Raw genomic sequence first — 13,465 nt, 5'->3', positions numbered from 1 at the left:
ATAACAAATGCAAAAATAGCTGCATCCTGCCATACACTTTGGATTATCAGAGTATCAAAAATATTATTGAAGAAAATGGGACATTGTCACAGGAAACCCTTTTCTGATTAACATCTTAGGTGAAGCCCCATCATTTGTTTATAGGAAGGCCAGGAATATTAGAAGTTTTGTTGAATTTAAACCTAGACCATGTGAGAAAAGCCATGTGAGAAAAGCACTAAATGATGTGAAACTAATTGTACATTTTGTATATTTATACAGCAAGGTGATAGTTTTTATTGCCCTTATTTAAAGAAGATCATTAAAACCAGTGCAGTGGGTGACTGTAACACTAAAAAAGTAATTTACAGGGCACAGTGCAATGAATGTGATGCATTCTATGTGGGCAAGACTGTAAATAAACTCAAGCGAAGGATTTCATGTCATCTGTCAGAAATCCGCTCTGGATATAAAAATAATGCACTAGCCAAACACCTTTCTCTTCATAAAAGACACACAGGTTTTAAGTTCCAGATCCTGGATCACATAGACATGGGTGATCTTGAAGGAGACATCCCAAATATTCTGGAGAAACAGGAACTCATGTGGCAATTAAAGCTGAACTCTTTTAGAAAGCCTGGACTAAACTACTACTGTTCAATTAAAAGTGCACTGGAACTTAGAAAATTGCCACATTGTTTACATGATTGTTATTTTATTTATTTATTTATTTATTTTTCTACAAATTGGTTTTAAATACCATTTTAAATCATTTGAAATTTAAATGTATATTTTGTTTCCATCATCATACATATATTTTTTTTTTATTTTTTTCTGGTTCTCTTTTTTCCACTTTATTCAAAATGATGGTAATAACAATACTAACTAATTATATAATTATATAGGTTTTTAGGGTTCTTGTACACAGACCTGAAGAAGTCTAGAAGGACGAAAGCGATCTTTGTTAACAATAGGTTATGAAAATAGAAACTGATTTTTACATGCAAAATCTATATGTGTATATTTATATATAATTTTTGATCGCAAAATGAACTAAGGTTGATATATTTCCAGCCATGTAGTATATTGCCTTGTATAAAATCACAGACTTAATAATTTGGTTAAATAAGATGTACCATTTAAGTACATTAGGGTTATATATTATTATGACAGCTACTAGGTAGGGCAGGACCAGCTCGAATGTCACACTGATGGGGGAAGGGATGTGAATTTAATATGTGTACCAATAACACTTTGTTTTACAGCACAATAAACCACTCCCATGCCTGATAAAAAGTATATATATATTTAGAAAGCTTGTGAGGAAATTATTACTCTATTTTTGTTTTACTTGGATCGCTTGTCTGTGTACTTAATAAAGGATTTTTGACTGGAAACAGACTGCCTGCCTTGCTTGGATTACTTTCAAATACTTAGTAATACTGTAGAATTATATATTATAGCAATAACCCACGCCAGGGTGTGGGTAATGCTGGATTTACCCACGGTTGGCGTGGTTTGGTCCCGAGGGCTTCGCCCTCCGGACCAAACAAAGACAACCGTGGGTAAACCCAGGATTAACCACACCCAGAAGTGGTTATTGCTATACAATGACATTATTTAAGAAAAGAAATAATTACTTTTCTTAAGTAATGGCATTGTATAATGCCTCTTTGCTGCCCTTCCGCAGCTGTCTGGTGTTCTGCGGCAGTTCTGATGTACTGCGCATGCCTACGCAGTACATCAGAGCTGTGGGCAAAAGCAACGGAGAACGCAAGATCTCCATTAAAGCTTTTACTGTCTCGCTATGTTAAATGGGTTTAACATAGCGAGACAGCCTTAAAATAAGCAACGGAGATCTCCGTTGCTTATTTTAAAGCTGTCTCGCTATGTTAAACTCATTTAACATAGCGAGACAGGTTAAAAAAAAAAAGCAACGGAGATCGCAAGATCTCCGTTGCTTTTTTCACACTGTGTCGCTATGTTAAAGGAGTTTAACATAGCGAGACAGCTTTAAAAAAAGCAACGGAGATCTGCGTTGCTTTTTTAAACCTGTCGCTATGTTAAACTCTTTTAACATAGCGAGACAGTGTTTTATACTAACGGAAAAAGTCCGGGCGACCGGACCTTTTTCCGTTAGTATATTGAGGGATTTACAACGGGCACGCTGGTTGGGCTGGCCAATCAGCGTGCACGTTTTAGAGGAGGCATTGTATAATTTCTATTATTACTTTTTGACTTGACGAGTTTACGTTCACTACTTCTACTACTATTGTCTGATCTGATTAATATACAGTGATTAACTAGAAATATATGCACTGAAAATTTTCCACACAGAGAAGTTTCTTACAATGTTTTGTTTTTAGACCCACTACACTTTAGTGGGTTGTTTTGAGACTTTGGGGATACCACGGAGATTACTTGTGTTTAATGTGGATTTCAAGGACAGTTTGGCTGGAAGGGGTTCTAGGCAGAGCTGTGTACTTCCTCAAGGGCTATTCTTGCTGATTACAGAGATGTTTGTACATTGGATTGATAGGAAAATTATGAATAAAAGGATTGGCACAGGGATGGATCACATTATCTCCTGTTTGCCCATGACTGTATGTTACTGTTGAGGGGAGGGGAGGATATGCTACATGTTCTCGTAGCCTCTCCTTCAGGGTTCTGTCAGTTTTTCCTATATAAAATTTTCTACACACTGCAAACAATGCACCAAATATACAATGGTTTGAGTGTTACAAGTAGCCTCCACTTTAAAACTGTATTGCCGGTTCTGATCAGGATGAATAAACTGGTTATTAGTATCTATGTAACTGCAATAAAAACATTTCCCACATGGCTTCGTACCTACTTCACCCAAAGGTGTAACTATTTCTCTAGATGCACACAAGCGCCTCTTTAATGATTTCTTGTTTCTAAGAAGAAACTTAGGTTCACTTTCTATCAAACTCGAAATTTCCTTATCAGTGGTAAGTATCCCCCAATGTTTCCATATGATGTTCATATAGGATTTGACATTGTTAGAGTAGCATAAGGGTACCTTCAACCTAGACTATACAGTTTTAAAGTGCAGGCTACTTGTAACACTCAACACATTGTATATTTGTTGCATTGTTTATAGAGTGTAGAAAATTCTATATAGGAAAAACTGACAGAACCCTGAAGGAGAGGCTACGAGAACATGTTTACCATATTAGTAAACAGAGTAGGTTTAATGTTCTAGCCAAGCATGTCACGAATACTAACCCCACACATATGTTCAGATTTTTAGTAATTGCCAGAAATGTTGAGAGCTTGGGGGGAGGGGATGTCCGCAATAAGACAGAATTATTAGAGGCCAAATGGATAGTGACGCTTAGGGCTGATAACAGGACATGGTCTTAATGAACATATACCATTAAGACTAAAGTTAAAGTCCAGACCCTTGCAAAGATGAATTTATGGGTAACAAGCTTTAGTAAACAAAGTTTATAGAAAAGCTCTTCATTGTAGTTGTAGCATTTTATGAGCATTCTTATATGTTTTTATATGCTTTGTTTATATGCTTAATTAAAGTACTCGCAATGTTTATAATTAGTTATTTTAGCTATTGGATCATATGACTTTTTTAATTGTGATCATGTGATGATGTTACCTTTATTTAAAGGAGGGGCATGCATTTTTATTGAATAATGCACCTGAAGAAGCAGTTGTAAAAGCGCTTGTGCCATATTAAAAGTCTATGTATTTTTAACCTGGAGCCTAATCTGCATCTACGTTTTGTTCTATGTGGAAGTTGAATTAAGGGAGCAAAGTATTTAAGGCTGAGGGTATAAACCATTGCAGGAAAGATTCAGGGAATAACTGGATACTAGGGCAATTAGATGGAGCAGGAGAATGAGAAGGCTTATTGAGGAGGAGGATTTTTTAACAGATGAAGCATATGGTGAATTAGTATATTACAGTAATTGCCAAGGATAAGGCAATATGAAGGGTACAGGAGATGGATGCAGAATTGTAGCTAAGGTGGAGTGAATGGGGCAGGCTCCCTGAGAGCAAGGTGTCAGGGGACAATTTTTGAGTCGAGAAAGGAATGTCTGATCAGGAAGCTGTACTGGACACCACAAACCCAGCTTCATCTCTGGACATATGGCTTTACTTGGAAAGGGAAGGACGTGCATATTGTAGACAAAGAAAGAAGATGTTGGAGCATGATGGAATTTAATTGCTTTATGGTGGCAGTCAATGTGGGGAACCAGGTGGGAGTGTGGGAGACCCAAAGCTGTGTTGCGCCAGGTGAGAAAGAGTAGAACTGCATTAAACTGGCAGTATGCAAGTAATGGCAATTAATAACCAAGTCAAGGAAGGAAGCAGGTGAGACTGTGGGAGACCCAAAGATGCGCTGGGCCAGGTGTGAAAGAGTAGAACTGGATTAAATTGGCAGTATGCAGGTAAAGGCAGTTATAACCAAGTCAAGGAAAGAAGCAAACACTAAGTACTATGAATAGCGATAGGCTGATTTTATGGTAAAGACACCGCTGTTGAGAGGATGGTAGAGCACTGCATGGGGGGGGGGGGGTAGTGCTTATAGTTGGTGAATAGACTAAAAGAAAAGGAAATGGCTATTTTTTAAGAACATTAAGGAGTAAGAAGTTATTGAGGGATTTAAGAGATTTGCAAAGATTATGTAGGAAATTAGACTGAAGATTAAGGTGTTCAGATTAAAATATGAGGGGTTAAAAAGCACTTCTTAAAATGGAGTGCAAAAAGTGAAGATACAACAGGCATGCAGACAGGAGAGAAGCGCTTTATAACTCCATTGGGTCGATGGCTATAACAACAGGAGGGAAGGATACAAAAAGATAGCGGAAGGACATTGTAAGTCAGAACTTGGGAAAGGATGGCAAAAAGAGAATGTTATGAACAGATAAAGAGCTGTGAGAAGATGTAGAAAGTTGGAACATGTTTATGGCATGCCGCTGAAATGTCTGCACCACTGGTGAGGAAACACCCACTAATCTTTAGATGAAGAAGCATAGGATAAAGGCACCATGTTGCACATCTGGGACAGAGGGGGGAGCAGGCAAGCTGCATGTGTGGTGAAAATGCTGGGAAGTAAATGAGATGTGGCAGAGGCTTGGGAAGTCTGGCAAAAAAATGTTTCAGACAGGTCTTCATAAGCTGATGGGTATGTTGTGTGGACACAGAGAAAGAGAGAGAGGGATGGGCATATAAAGCAGAAATGCAAAAAGTGGAGGTAGATTACTTAATGGTTAGTTTAATAAAGAGATAGTAAGTGAAAAGCTAGTGTGGGATTTTGGGGATCTGAATTTATGAGACAGAGTGAATAGTGAGGTTGAGAAAAGGGATAAGAGGGAAAGAGATATTGAAAGAATGAAAGATGAGTTAGGTCTGGCAGGGAGAACAGGAAGTACCAGGAGTCACTGGTATTGCTAGTAGGGGATAGGAGAGTAGGGAGGTGCCACGAGTCACCGGTAGTGTCAGTAGGGGATAAGAGAGGATGGAGGTGATGGAGTCACCGGTAGTGTCACTAGGAGTTAGGAGAGGAGGTTGGTGCCAGGAGTCGCGTCAGTAGGGGATAGGGGAGGAGGGAGGTGATGGAGTCACCGGTAGTGTCCGTAAGGGATAGGAGAGTAGGGAGGTGCCACGAGTCACCGGTAGTGTCAGTAGGGGATAGGAGAGGAGGGAGGTGAAAGAGTCACCGGTGGTATCAGTAGGGGATAGGAGAGGAGGGTGGTGCCAGGAGTCACCAGTAGTGTCAGTAGGGGATAAGGTAGGAGGGAGGTGCCATGAGTCCCCGGTAATGTCAGTAGGGGATAGAAGGGGAGGGAGGTGATGGAGTCGCCAATGGTATCAGTAGGGAATAGGAGAGGAGGGTGGTGCCAGGGGTCACCAGTAGTGTCAGTAGGGGATAGGGAAGGAGGGAGGTGATGGAGTCACTAGTAGTGTCAGTAGGGGATAGGGGAGGAGGGAGGTGCCAGGAGTCGCCAGTTGTGTCAGTAGGGGATAAGAGAGGAGGGAGGTGCCACGAGTCACCAGTAGTGTCAGTAGGGGATACGAGAGGAGAGAGGTGCCAGGAGTCACTGGTAGTGTCAGTAGGGGATAGGAGAGTAGGGAGGTGCCACAAGTCACCGGTAGTGTCAGTAGGGGATAGGATAGAAGGGAGGTGATGGAGTCACCTGTAGTGTCAGTAGGGGATAGGAGAAGGAGGGTGGTGCCAGGAGTCACCAGTAGTGTCAGTAGGGGATAGGGGATGAGAGAGGTTCCAGGAGTCACCGGTAGTGTCTCTAGGGGATAGGAGAGGAGGGAGGTGCCAGGAGTCGCCAGTTGTGTCAGTAGGGGATAAGAGAGGAGGGAAGTGCCAGGAGTCACCAATAGTGTCTGTAGGGGATAAGAGAGGAGGGAGGCTCCGGGAGTCATGGTAGTGTCAGTTGGGGACAGGAGAGCAGGGAGATGCCAGGTGTGACCAGTAGTATCGGTAGGAGAGGAGGGAGGTGCCAGGAGTCACCGGTAGTGTGAGTAGGGGATAGGAGTGGGAGGAGGTTCCAGGAGTCACCAGTATTCTCAGTAGGAGATAGGAGAGGAGGGAGGTGATGGAGTCACCAGTAGTGTCAGTAGGGGATAGGAGAGGAGTGAGGTGATGGAGTCACCGGTAATGTCAGTAGGGGATAGGAGAGGAGGGAGGTGCCAGGAGTCACCGGTAGTATCAGTAGGGGACAGGAGAAGAGGGAGGTGCCAGGAGTCACCGGTAGTATCAGTAGGGGACAGGAGAGGAGGAAGGTGCCAGAAGTCACCGGTAGTATCAGTAGGGGACAGGAGAGGAGGGAGGTGCCAGGAGTAACGGGTAGTGTGAGTAGGGGATAGGAGAGGAGGGTGGTGCCAGCAGTCACTGGTAGTGTCAGTACAGGATTGGAGAGTAGGGAGGTGATGGACTCACCGGTAGTACCAGTAGGGGATAGGAGAGAAGGGTGGTGCCAGGAGTCACTGTTAGTGTCAATAGGAGAGGAGGGTGTGATGGAGTCACTGGTAGTGTCAGTAGGAGATAGGAGGGGAGGGGCGTGATGGAGTCACCAGTAGTGTCAGTAGGGGATAGGAGAGGAGGGTGGTTCCAGGAGTCACCGGTAGTGTGAGTAGGGGATAGGAGAGGAGGGAGGTGCCAGGAGTCACCAGTAGTGTCAGTAGGGGATAGAAGAGGAGGGAGATGATGAGTAGAGAGGGAGGGAAGGAGAAGCACATTTGAGATAGAAGTGTGAGGTTAAGTGTTTCATGGGCAGAGGAAGTTAGGAAAATTTTAAAGAGGGAAGAGCCACTAGGGTGGTAGTTTATGGTATTTAAAGCAGGTATAGGGCATTCCTGCATTGAGAGGAGATTTCCTTTTCATGGACAGTAAGTGTTCAAGATAGGGATTACAAAGGCAGAGGGGAAATAGTGCAGTAGAAAAGGTGTAAAGTATGTATTTTTACATTTGTAATAATGGATAAATAAAATAAAAACAAATGGAGGAAGAACTTAGATAACCACTATAAGGGTCTGATAGACATTTAACCACTTGTTTTCTTTGGGTTTAGAAATATTGTGCAGAGGGTTCAAAGTGAAGAGCGTGGTGAGCATAACGCATTTCTGGAATCTTCCTTGTGTTTCTCAAGTGTGAATAACAAGTTGTAACGTTTACGTATGAAGATGAAATCTACTGTGCTTGGGGTGTGGGGTGGCACTGTTTTCACCTGAAAAACGTTTCTTTATTCAGCAAATACTGTGCTAGTTGGGTGGATTGCTGGTCCATCCATAAAAACCCTAAATGTATTTGGTACATAGTAGACATTTTAGTCTGTTTAATGTCTGACTAAAAGACAATATATAACATTTTGTTTTACTTTGACATAAGACTGTTCACCTGATAGCTTCACACAGCATTTTCACTGTCGGCTAGGATAATCTAGGTGCACCTTGTGCTTCTTTATGAACTTACAGATAAAAACTACAGAAAAAGTATGCGAGTTATTTACTTATGAGTATATTTAGTTATTTATTTTGCTTTTGATGGAACTAGATAATAAGTTTGTATCTATTTTGTGTCACATATGTATGCTTAAGTATCTGAATTTCATATACAAATTTTACTTTTTTTATCTGCTGTCTTTGGGAATGATGTGGTTAATATAGACTGAATTACTTTTACTTTCCATAATTTGGAAGAAGTCTTAGAATATTTTAGAACTGCTTTGTGTCATGTCTTAAATGTTTTTCTCCCACTAGGGTAATTAAATTAGGCTTACTCGAATGACTAACCCTAGAATAAAAGTATTTTGTGGAGCAAGTATTAGGCTTCTCTTCTCTTCCAGCTTACAGGTTCACTGTCAAGCCTGCAACACTGTAGCTCCTTAACATGCCATATATGGCCGCAATAACAAAAGGTAAATGCACACCTCTCTGAGATCGCCATGACTCTAAACTTGGGTATCCTAAAGTTTTGTGAAGAGGTATCAGATGCCACCTAATAATTAAAATGTTATTGCTTCACTTTTTTGGGAGCGGGACCGATTGTGCTGAGTCTGCAGTACTTACGTTACAAATGCACGTAGCAGTTTAGTGAATGGCATAGTTAGCAAACATGTTTCAGATCTGGTTGTGTTCCTTCCTTATCTCATGACTTTTCGTTTTAAACCATCAATGTGGCATTAAAAATGCTCTGCAAGAAAGTTATACAAAATTTTGCTTTTTTTTTTTTTTAATCTATTTGTAAGGAAAGAAATGTAAAAGTAAATCTTGTTCTTCTCTAAAATAACCAAAATGAGTGAAAAAAGGGAAAATAGTGGTTATAAAGAGGCAGTGACTAAAGAAAAAAACAGAAATCTACGTTCAGTTTCACTGAGAAAGTAGCTGGCTACATCTTCAGTGGTTCTCATGTTTTGGTTTTGCAAGGTGGTCACTAAAGAGTGAGAGAAATGACTTACCTTAGCACTCCCTAGGACTTATAAATAGTTGACTCAGATGCAGGCACCATCATTTTAACCACACAAAATAATTTAGTATATCCTCAAGCTAACAAAACTGACATTCTGACATATGTTGTTTAGGGCTATAAGAACAAGCTCACAATCAGCTTTATATCAGGCATTTTATTATAAAGTATTATAAAATGGTACAGGAAATGGCAGAATCACAGCCTAGAAGATCCTCAGACTGTTTCAGGGCTGACAATTCAGAGTGGTTGGCACATTTACCTTATACTGGTAGGTGAAGGCAAAAGAAAAAAGCATAGGAACTCATTCTCCTGTCTCATTTAATGAAAATAAGAGACTACATAACAAATGTCAGTTCATTGTTTAAGTCTTATGAAAAGTTTCAGCCATCTAAAATTATATTTGTTTTTAAAACTGTGTTACCACAGATGGAAGGAAACAGACATCTGTATATAATTAAGACTGTGCTTTCTCCATGATGGTCCGGGTTTTGGAGTTAGTATGTGTATAAGTAACAGAGGAAGTGCAGTGTCCACAGAACATTCTGATGAGAATAGTGAGCTGGACGGCTGTTTCAGTAACTGGTCCTCAATGGGTTGTCACGCATTGTGTCTGCCATTGTAGAAATGGATGAAATCTAGAAATTTTATATACCGTGGATCGATTTCTTTTTAGTGGGTAAAAAAACTCCATAATCATCTGGATCCCCTGCTACGAAGTTGGCATTTGGTGAAACAATTAATTACATGTTCACAAATTTTGATTGGCCCACTCAAAATTACTTGTCACAAAAAAAAAAAAAAGGCGTGAAATTTTCAGTTGGAAAGAAACCAGAAGGACCACTCCTGAATTGTTCAGTAATTAAAAAACTTTTCTGAGGTGAATTCTCAGCACCTTGATAGATATCTGCCCCCAAAAGGCAGACATGCTGCAATGTACAATGTCTGAAGGCTGACTTAAGATGTGATTTTATTGAACACTAGCCGGTATCAATAGAAAACTTTTTTTTTTTTTGAGGGAGAGAGAGAGTTTTTTGTTTGTTTGAGAAAGAGAGAGCAAGGGAAACAGAGATACAGAAAAAAAGATTTTTATTTCTTGTAATCTTTTAATCAAGACTAAAGTTATTTATGCGATCACATATCAGAACTGAATCCTTAACAAGATACAAGAGAATATTCAGACTATTTCTGATAGTGAGGTAAAGGAAAAGTGAAGAAATAGCTGACTTTGGCCTCTGATTGATTGAATTGGACTGCACATACTAAAGTGCACTTATAATATTGTTGATACACTTGGAAGACAGGTCTTAGGTGCTATTCACACTTTGTTAAAAAGGCATAAGATTCTGGATGCTTCATTTGTTTATCCACTACATGATACTTTTACAGGCATTGAGAAAAATACAAAAGATGATGTGGTGTTTGATTTATAATGTGTGCAACTAAAAATATGTCAATAGGGTTTGTTTTCATTTATATAAATAAATGATTCTCCATGTCATATGTGATTATTAAATAAATATGTTTCTTGTTTTTTAAAAAAAAAAGAAACGGATAAATGATAAAAATGAAAAAAATAGTTTCAAAAGTGTTTAAATATAAGTATGCAGAATACTGGAAAATAAAAGTAATAAAAGAATAAAATAAAAAAAGAAAGAAAGAAAAAAACAAAAACTGCTATTAATCATGTTTTTTCATGAGCCTGGCTTTTAAAGTGCACAAACTGAGACAATTAGTTGGATATGTGGGCAGTACTCCTCATAACTATTGTTGGCTAAAGGTAGAGAACCTGTACATGTCTTGAGGTGTCATTCATCTGACCTTTTCTGAAGCTGTTTTCATTCTTGTCCAGAAAGTAGGAAGCTGCTGTCTGTTGTATTTTTTGGTGAATCCAGTGATTACCAGAAAAGCTTAAGATGCCATTTGGTTGTATTGTCCCAGCCTTTGGAAAGCAAATAAATAATTAAATACAAACCACTTAAACTACATTTCATCTTAGGTAAAAGGCCTAATGGCAGATTGTGTATACTGTTCACCGTGTAGTATTAATAAATCACAGACAGTTTTTTTTTTTTTAATTCAGGCTCCTGGAACATCCTGGAGGATCAACTATGAAACTACACCCTTGTTTGAGATACGGGTATAAAAAAGACTCCCAGATAACTGGACAGTAATGTCTCTATTGAAGCACGTGGCATTGAAACTTATCTATTTACATCTTTCAGATGGTCACTCTTAATAATGTGGTATTGCTGAACATTGTACAGAATCTGCTGCCTCAAAATGTTTTATTTAAATACATGACCACAGACTATCGTATTTATGACTGATCTGTATAAACCTTTATATACATTTGCAAAGAACAGATGGCTTCATAACCTCTGTTGGTCTAAATCATATTAGCCTGCATTTTCTAATCATTACAGTTTGGAATGTTTTATTTACTTTACTTTTCTCAATACTTTATTAAATGTTTTAAAGTATAATACTTATCCAATATAAGTTATTTTAGAACCCAAAACTGCTACAGTTTTTAGTTCACTAATGTCATGATGTCGGTCTTTTGTATGTTCCTGTGTTTAAAGAAATCTACTTACTTGATATTTATCTCAAAGGCACAATATTGTATGTACATAGATATATGAATACCCCTTTCTTTAGGACTTGCACACATCTGTCTGAAATTCTCCGTTTTGTGCAGCAGGTATTTTCCATGAACTGATGATATAAAGTATGCTATATAGGTTAAACAATATGCTGCAAGCTGAGGAAAATAGTTTGTATGACTTTCCCTTCATGTATACTTTTAATTTATGCAGGTAAATACTTTGTGTTTTCCTGAAAGCAATGTTGTGCAGCATTTATAATTTAAAATTTTATATACTCTAATCTGAACCTTAACATCTTTGTAGTTATGTTATTCATTTCATCTTTTAGTTGATTGTGTATCAGTAGTTCTTTTTATTTTTAGTAAACATGCTCTCTGTTCATGCTTAGTAAATATATAATACAGAATATACTTACGCCTGAGTAATGACTTCAGCTAAGCAGTCATGTTGCCTTTTCATGTCATTTTTAAGTAATATACAGGTAGCATGAGAACAAACAACCTTGCAAGCTTCCCGATTACACGTAACACTTCCACTTGTAGGGTACATCACAGTATTTATTAGCATTAAACCTAATTTATGAGTTTGTAGTATTGGAAGATATGCAATTTATTGTCTAAGTTCGGTGAATATACACTGAAGAGTACAGCCTAGTTGAACAAAACAATATAGATGTCAAGAATGTGATTCCAGCATTGTGTAAAGTGCTCTAGATGACTAAATTACAGTTAGTGGGGAAATATTTGTCTGTTTTGCATATGGACTCTCACAATATGGTAGAAACTCCTTTTGCACCATGCATGCAACACATGTGAGTTTTATTAAGGCATACATTCTCTTCTACTGACTGGTCTTTGGAAGAAGCCAGCCAGCTTAGTAATCAATCATTTCATGACAACATTTTTGAAGTGTGTCCCTAATGGGAAATCTGTACATACAATATAGAAGTTAAAACTCTCAGTACCCAAATCCAGCAGAACTTTTTCCCAACTTCCCAAATGTCCTGCAAACCTCTGAGACTGGGTTATAGAACATATTGACTATTACAGCTCTCACTGGACCTCCTAGCAATTGTGGACTTGCTATATTCTCTGATAAAAGAATTGTAGTTTATTGGCCGTTTGGGCAGTTTTTCCATCTCTTTCAACTTTCTGGTTTAAAAGCCCGCGTTTGCACTCGTTTCCCACCTTTCCTGTAACTAGTCTAGTCCAGATACAGATTTGCTGTATCCAGGATTGTTTGTAAGCTTCTGAGCCCCCCCCCCCCAAGCCTTTCTGTGTTGGAGGAAAGCATTCTAGCTTATCAGTGGGAGTGATAAGCACTAGGTAGCCTATCTACCACAAGATCCAGGTACAGATTCTTAGTTTTAGCACTTCAGTTTGCTTATTCATGCTCAGCACTTGTTCAGAACTTTTTGTTAGCACTAAATAAGCTACAAATTACTACTGCACTCAACCTTCCTCTTTACCTAGAGGAAAACAGTTTTTGTATGTACTTTCCTCACTTGCTTAGAGAAAAACAGCTCTTGTAGTCACTTGTTCATAGGTAGGTACTAGGCTATGGGCCCTAGGGCCGATACAAGCCTAGCCAAAAAGGTACCCTGGCGTTCGCCACCCAAGAAAATTATTTTCCTGTGCCCCTGTCAAGCAGAACCACAGAAGTGATACCTGGGGTGAATTTCCTATTACCCATCCAATCATCAAGATTTTTCTTGAATAGTGTTAATCAGGAGCTCTGTTTACTTACTTTGTCTAGAGGAAAGTAGTTTTTTTATTCAGGCATGTCCAAGGGTCAGCTCCCAGTGTTCTCTCCTGTCTATCTGATGAATCTGGGCATCTCGGGGCAATGTAGCAATTGCCTCATGTACACAGACAACCCACTCATCCTACCACCCAACACCACAACCTTGAGA

The 13,465-nt window shown here is 39.1% G+C and overlaps 1 protein-coding gene across 6 annotated transcripts in view; it reads left to right on the top strand.

The window, feature by feature from the left end:
* The window catches only part of TANK (TRAF family member associated NFKB activator), a 1,995,915-nt gene extending 1,983,188 nt beyond the window's left edge, over window positions 1–12,727 (top strand). For all 6 annotated transcript variants that reach the window (XM_044074789.1, XM_044074784.1, XM_044074787.1 and 3 more), the window contains one exon: window positions 11,028–12,727. In XM_044074789.1, the coding sequence (XP_043930724.1) occupies window positions 11,028–11,090 (63 nt within the window). In that variant the 3' untranslated portion in view covers window positions 11,091–12,727. The remainder of the gene's footprint in view (window positions 1–11,027) is intronic.
* The last annotated feature ends 738 nt before the right edge of the window (window positions 12,728–13,465 follow it).

Source organism: Protopterus annectens, chromosome 6.part0 (assembly GCF_019279795.1).
Source record: "Protopterus annectens isolate FY-2018-M chromosome 6.part0, PAN1.0, whole genome shotgun sequence".
Classification (NCBI taxonomy): domain Eukaryota; kingdom Metazoa; phylum Chordata; order Ceratodontiformes; family Protopteridae; genus Protopterus; species Protopterus annectens.
Note: the sequence above shows the minus strand (reverse complement) of the source record. Positions and strands in the feature narration are given on the sequence as shown.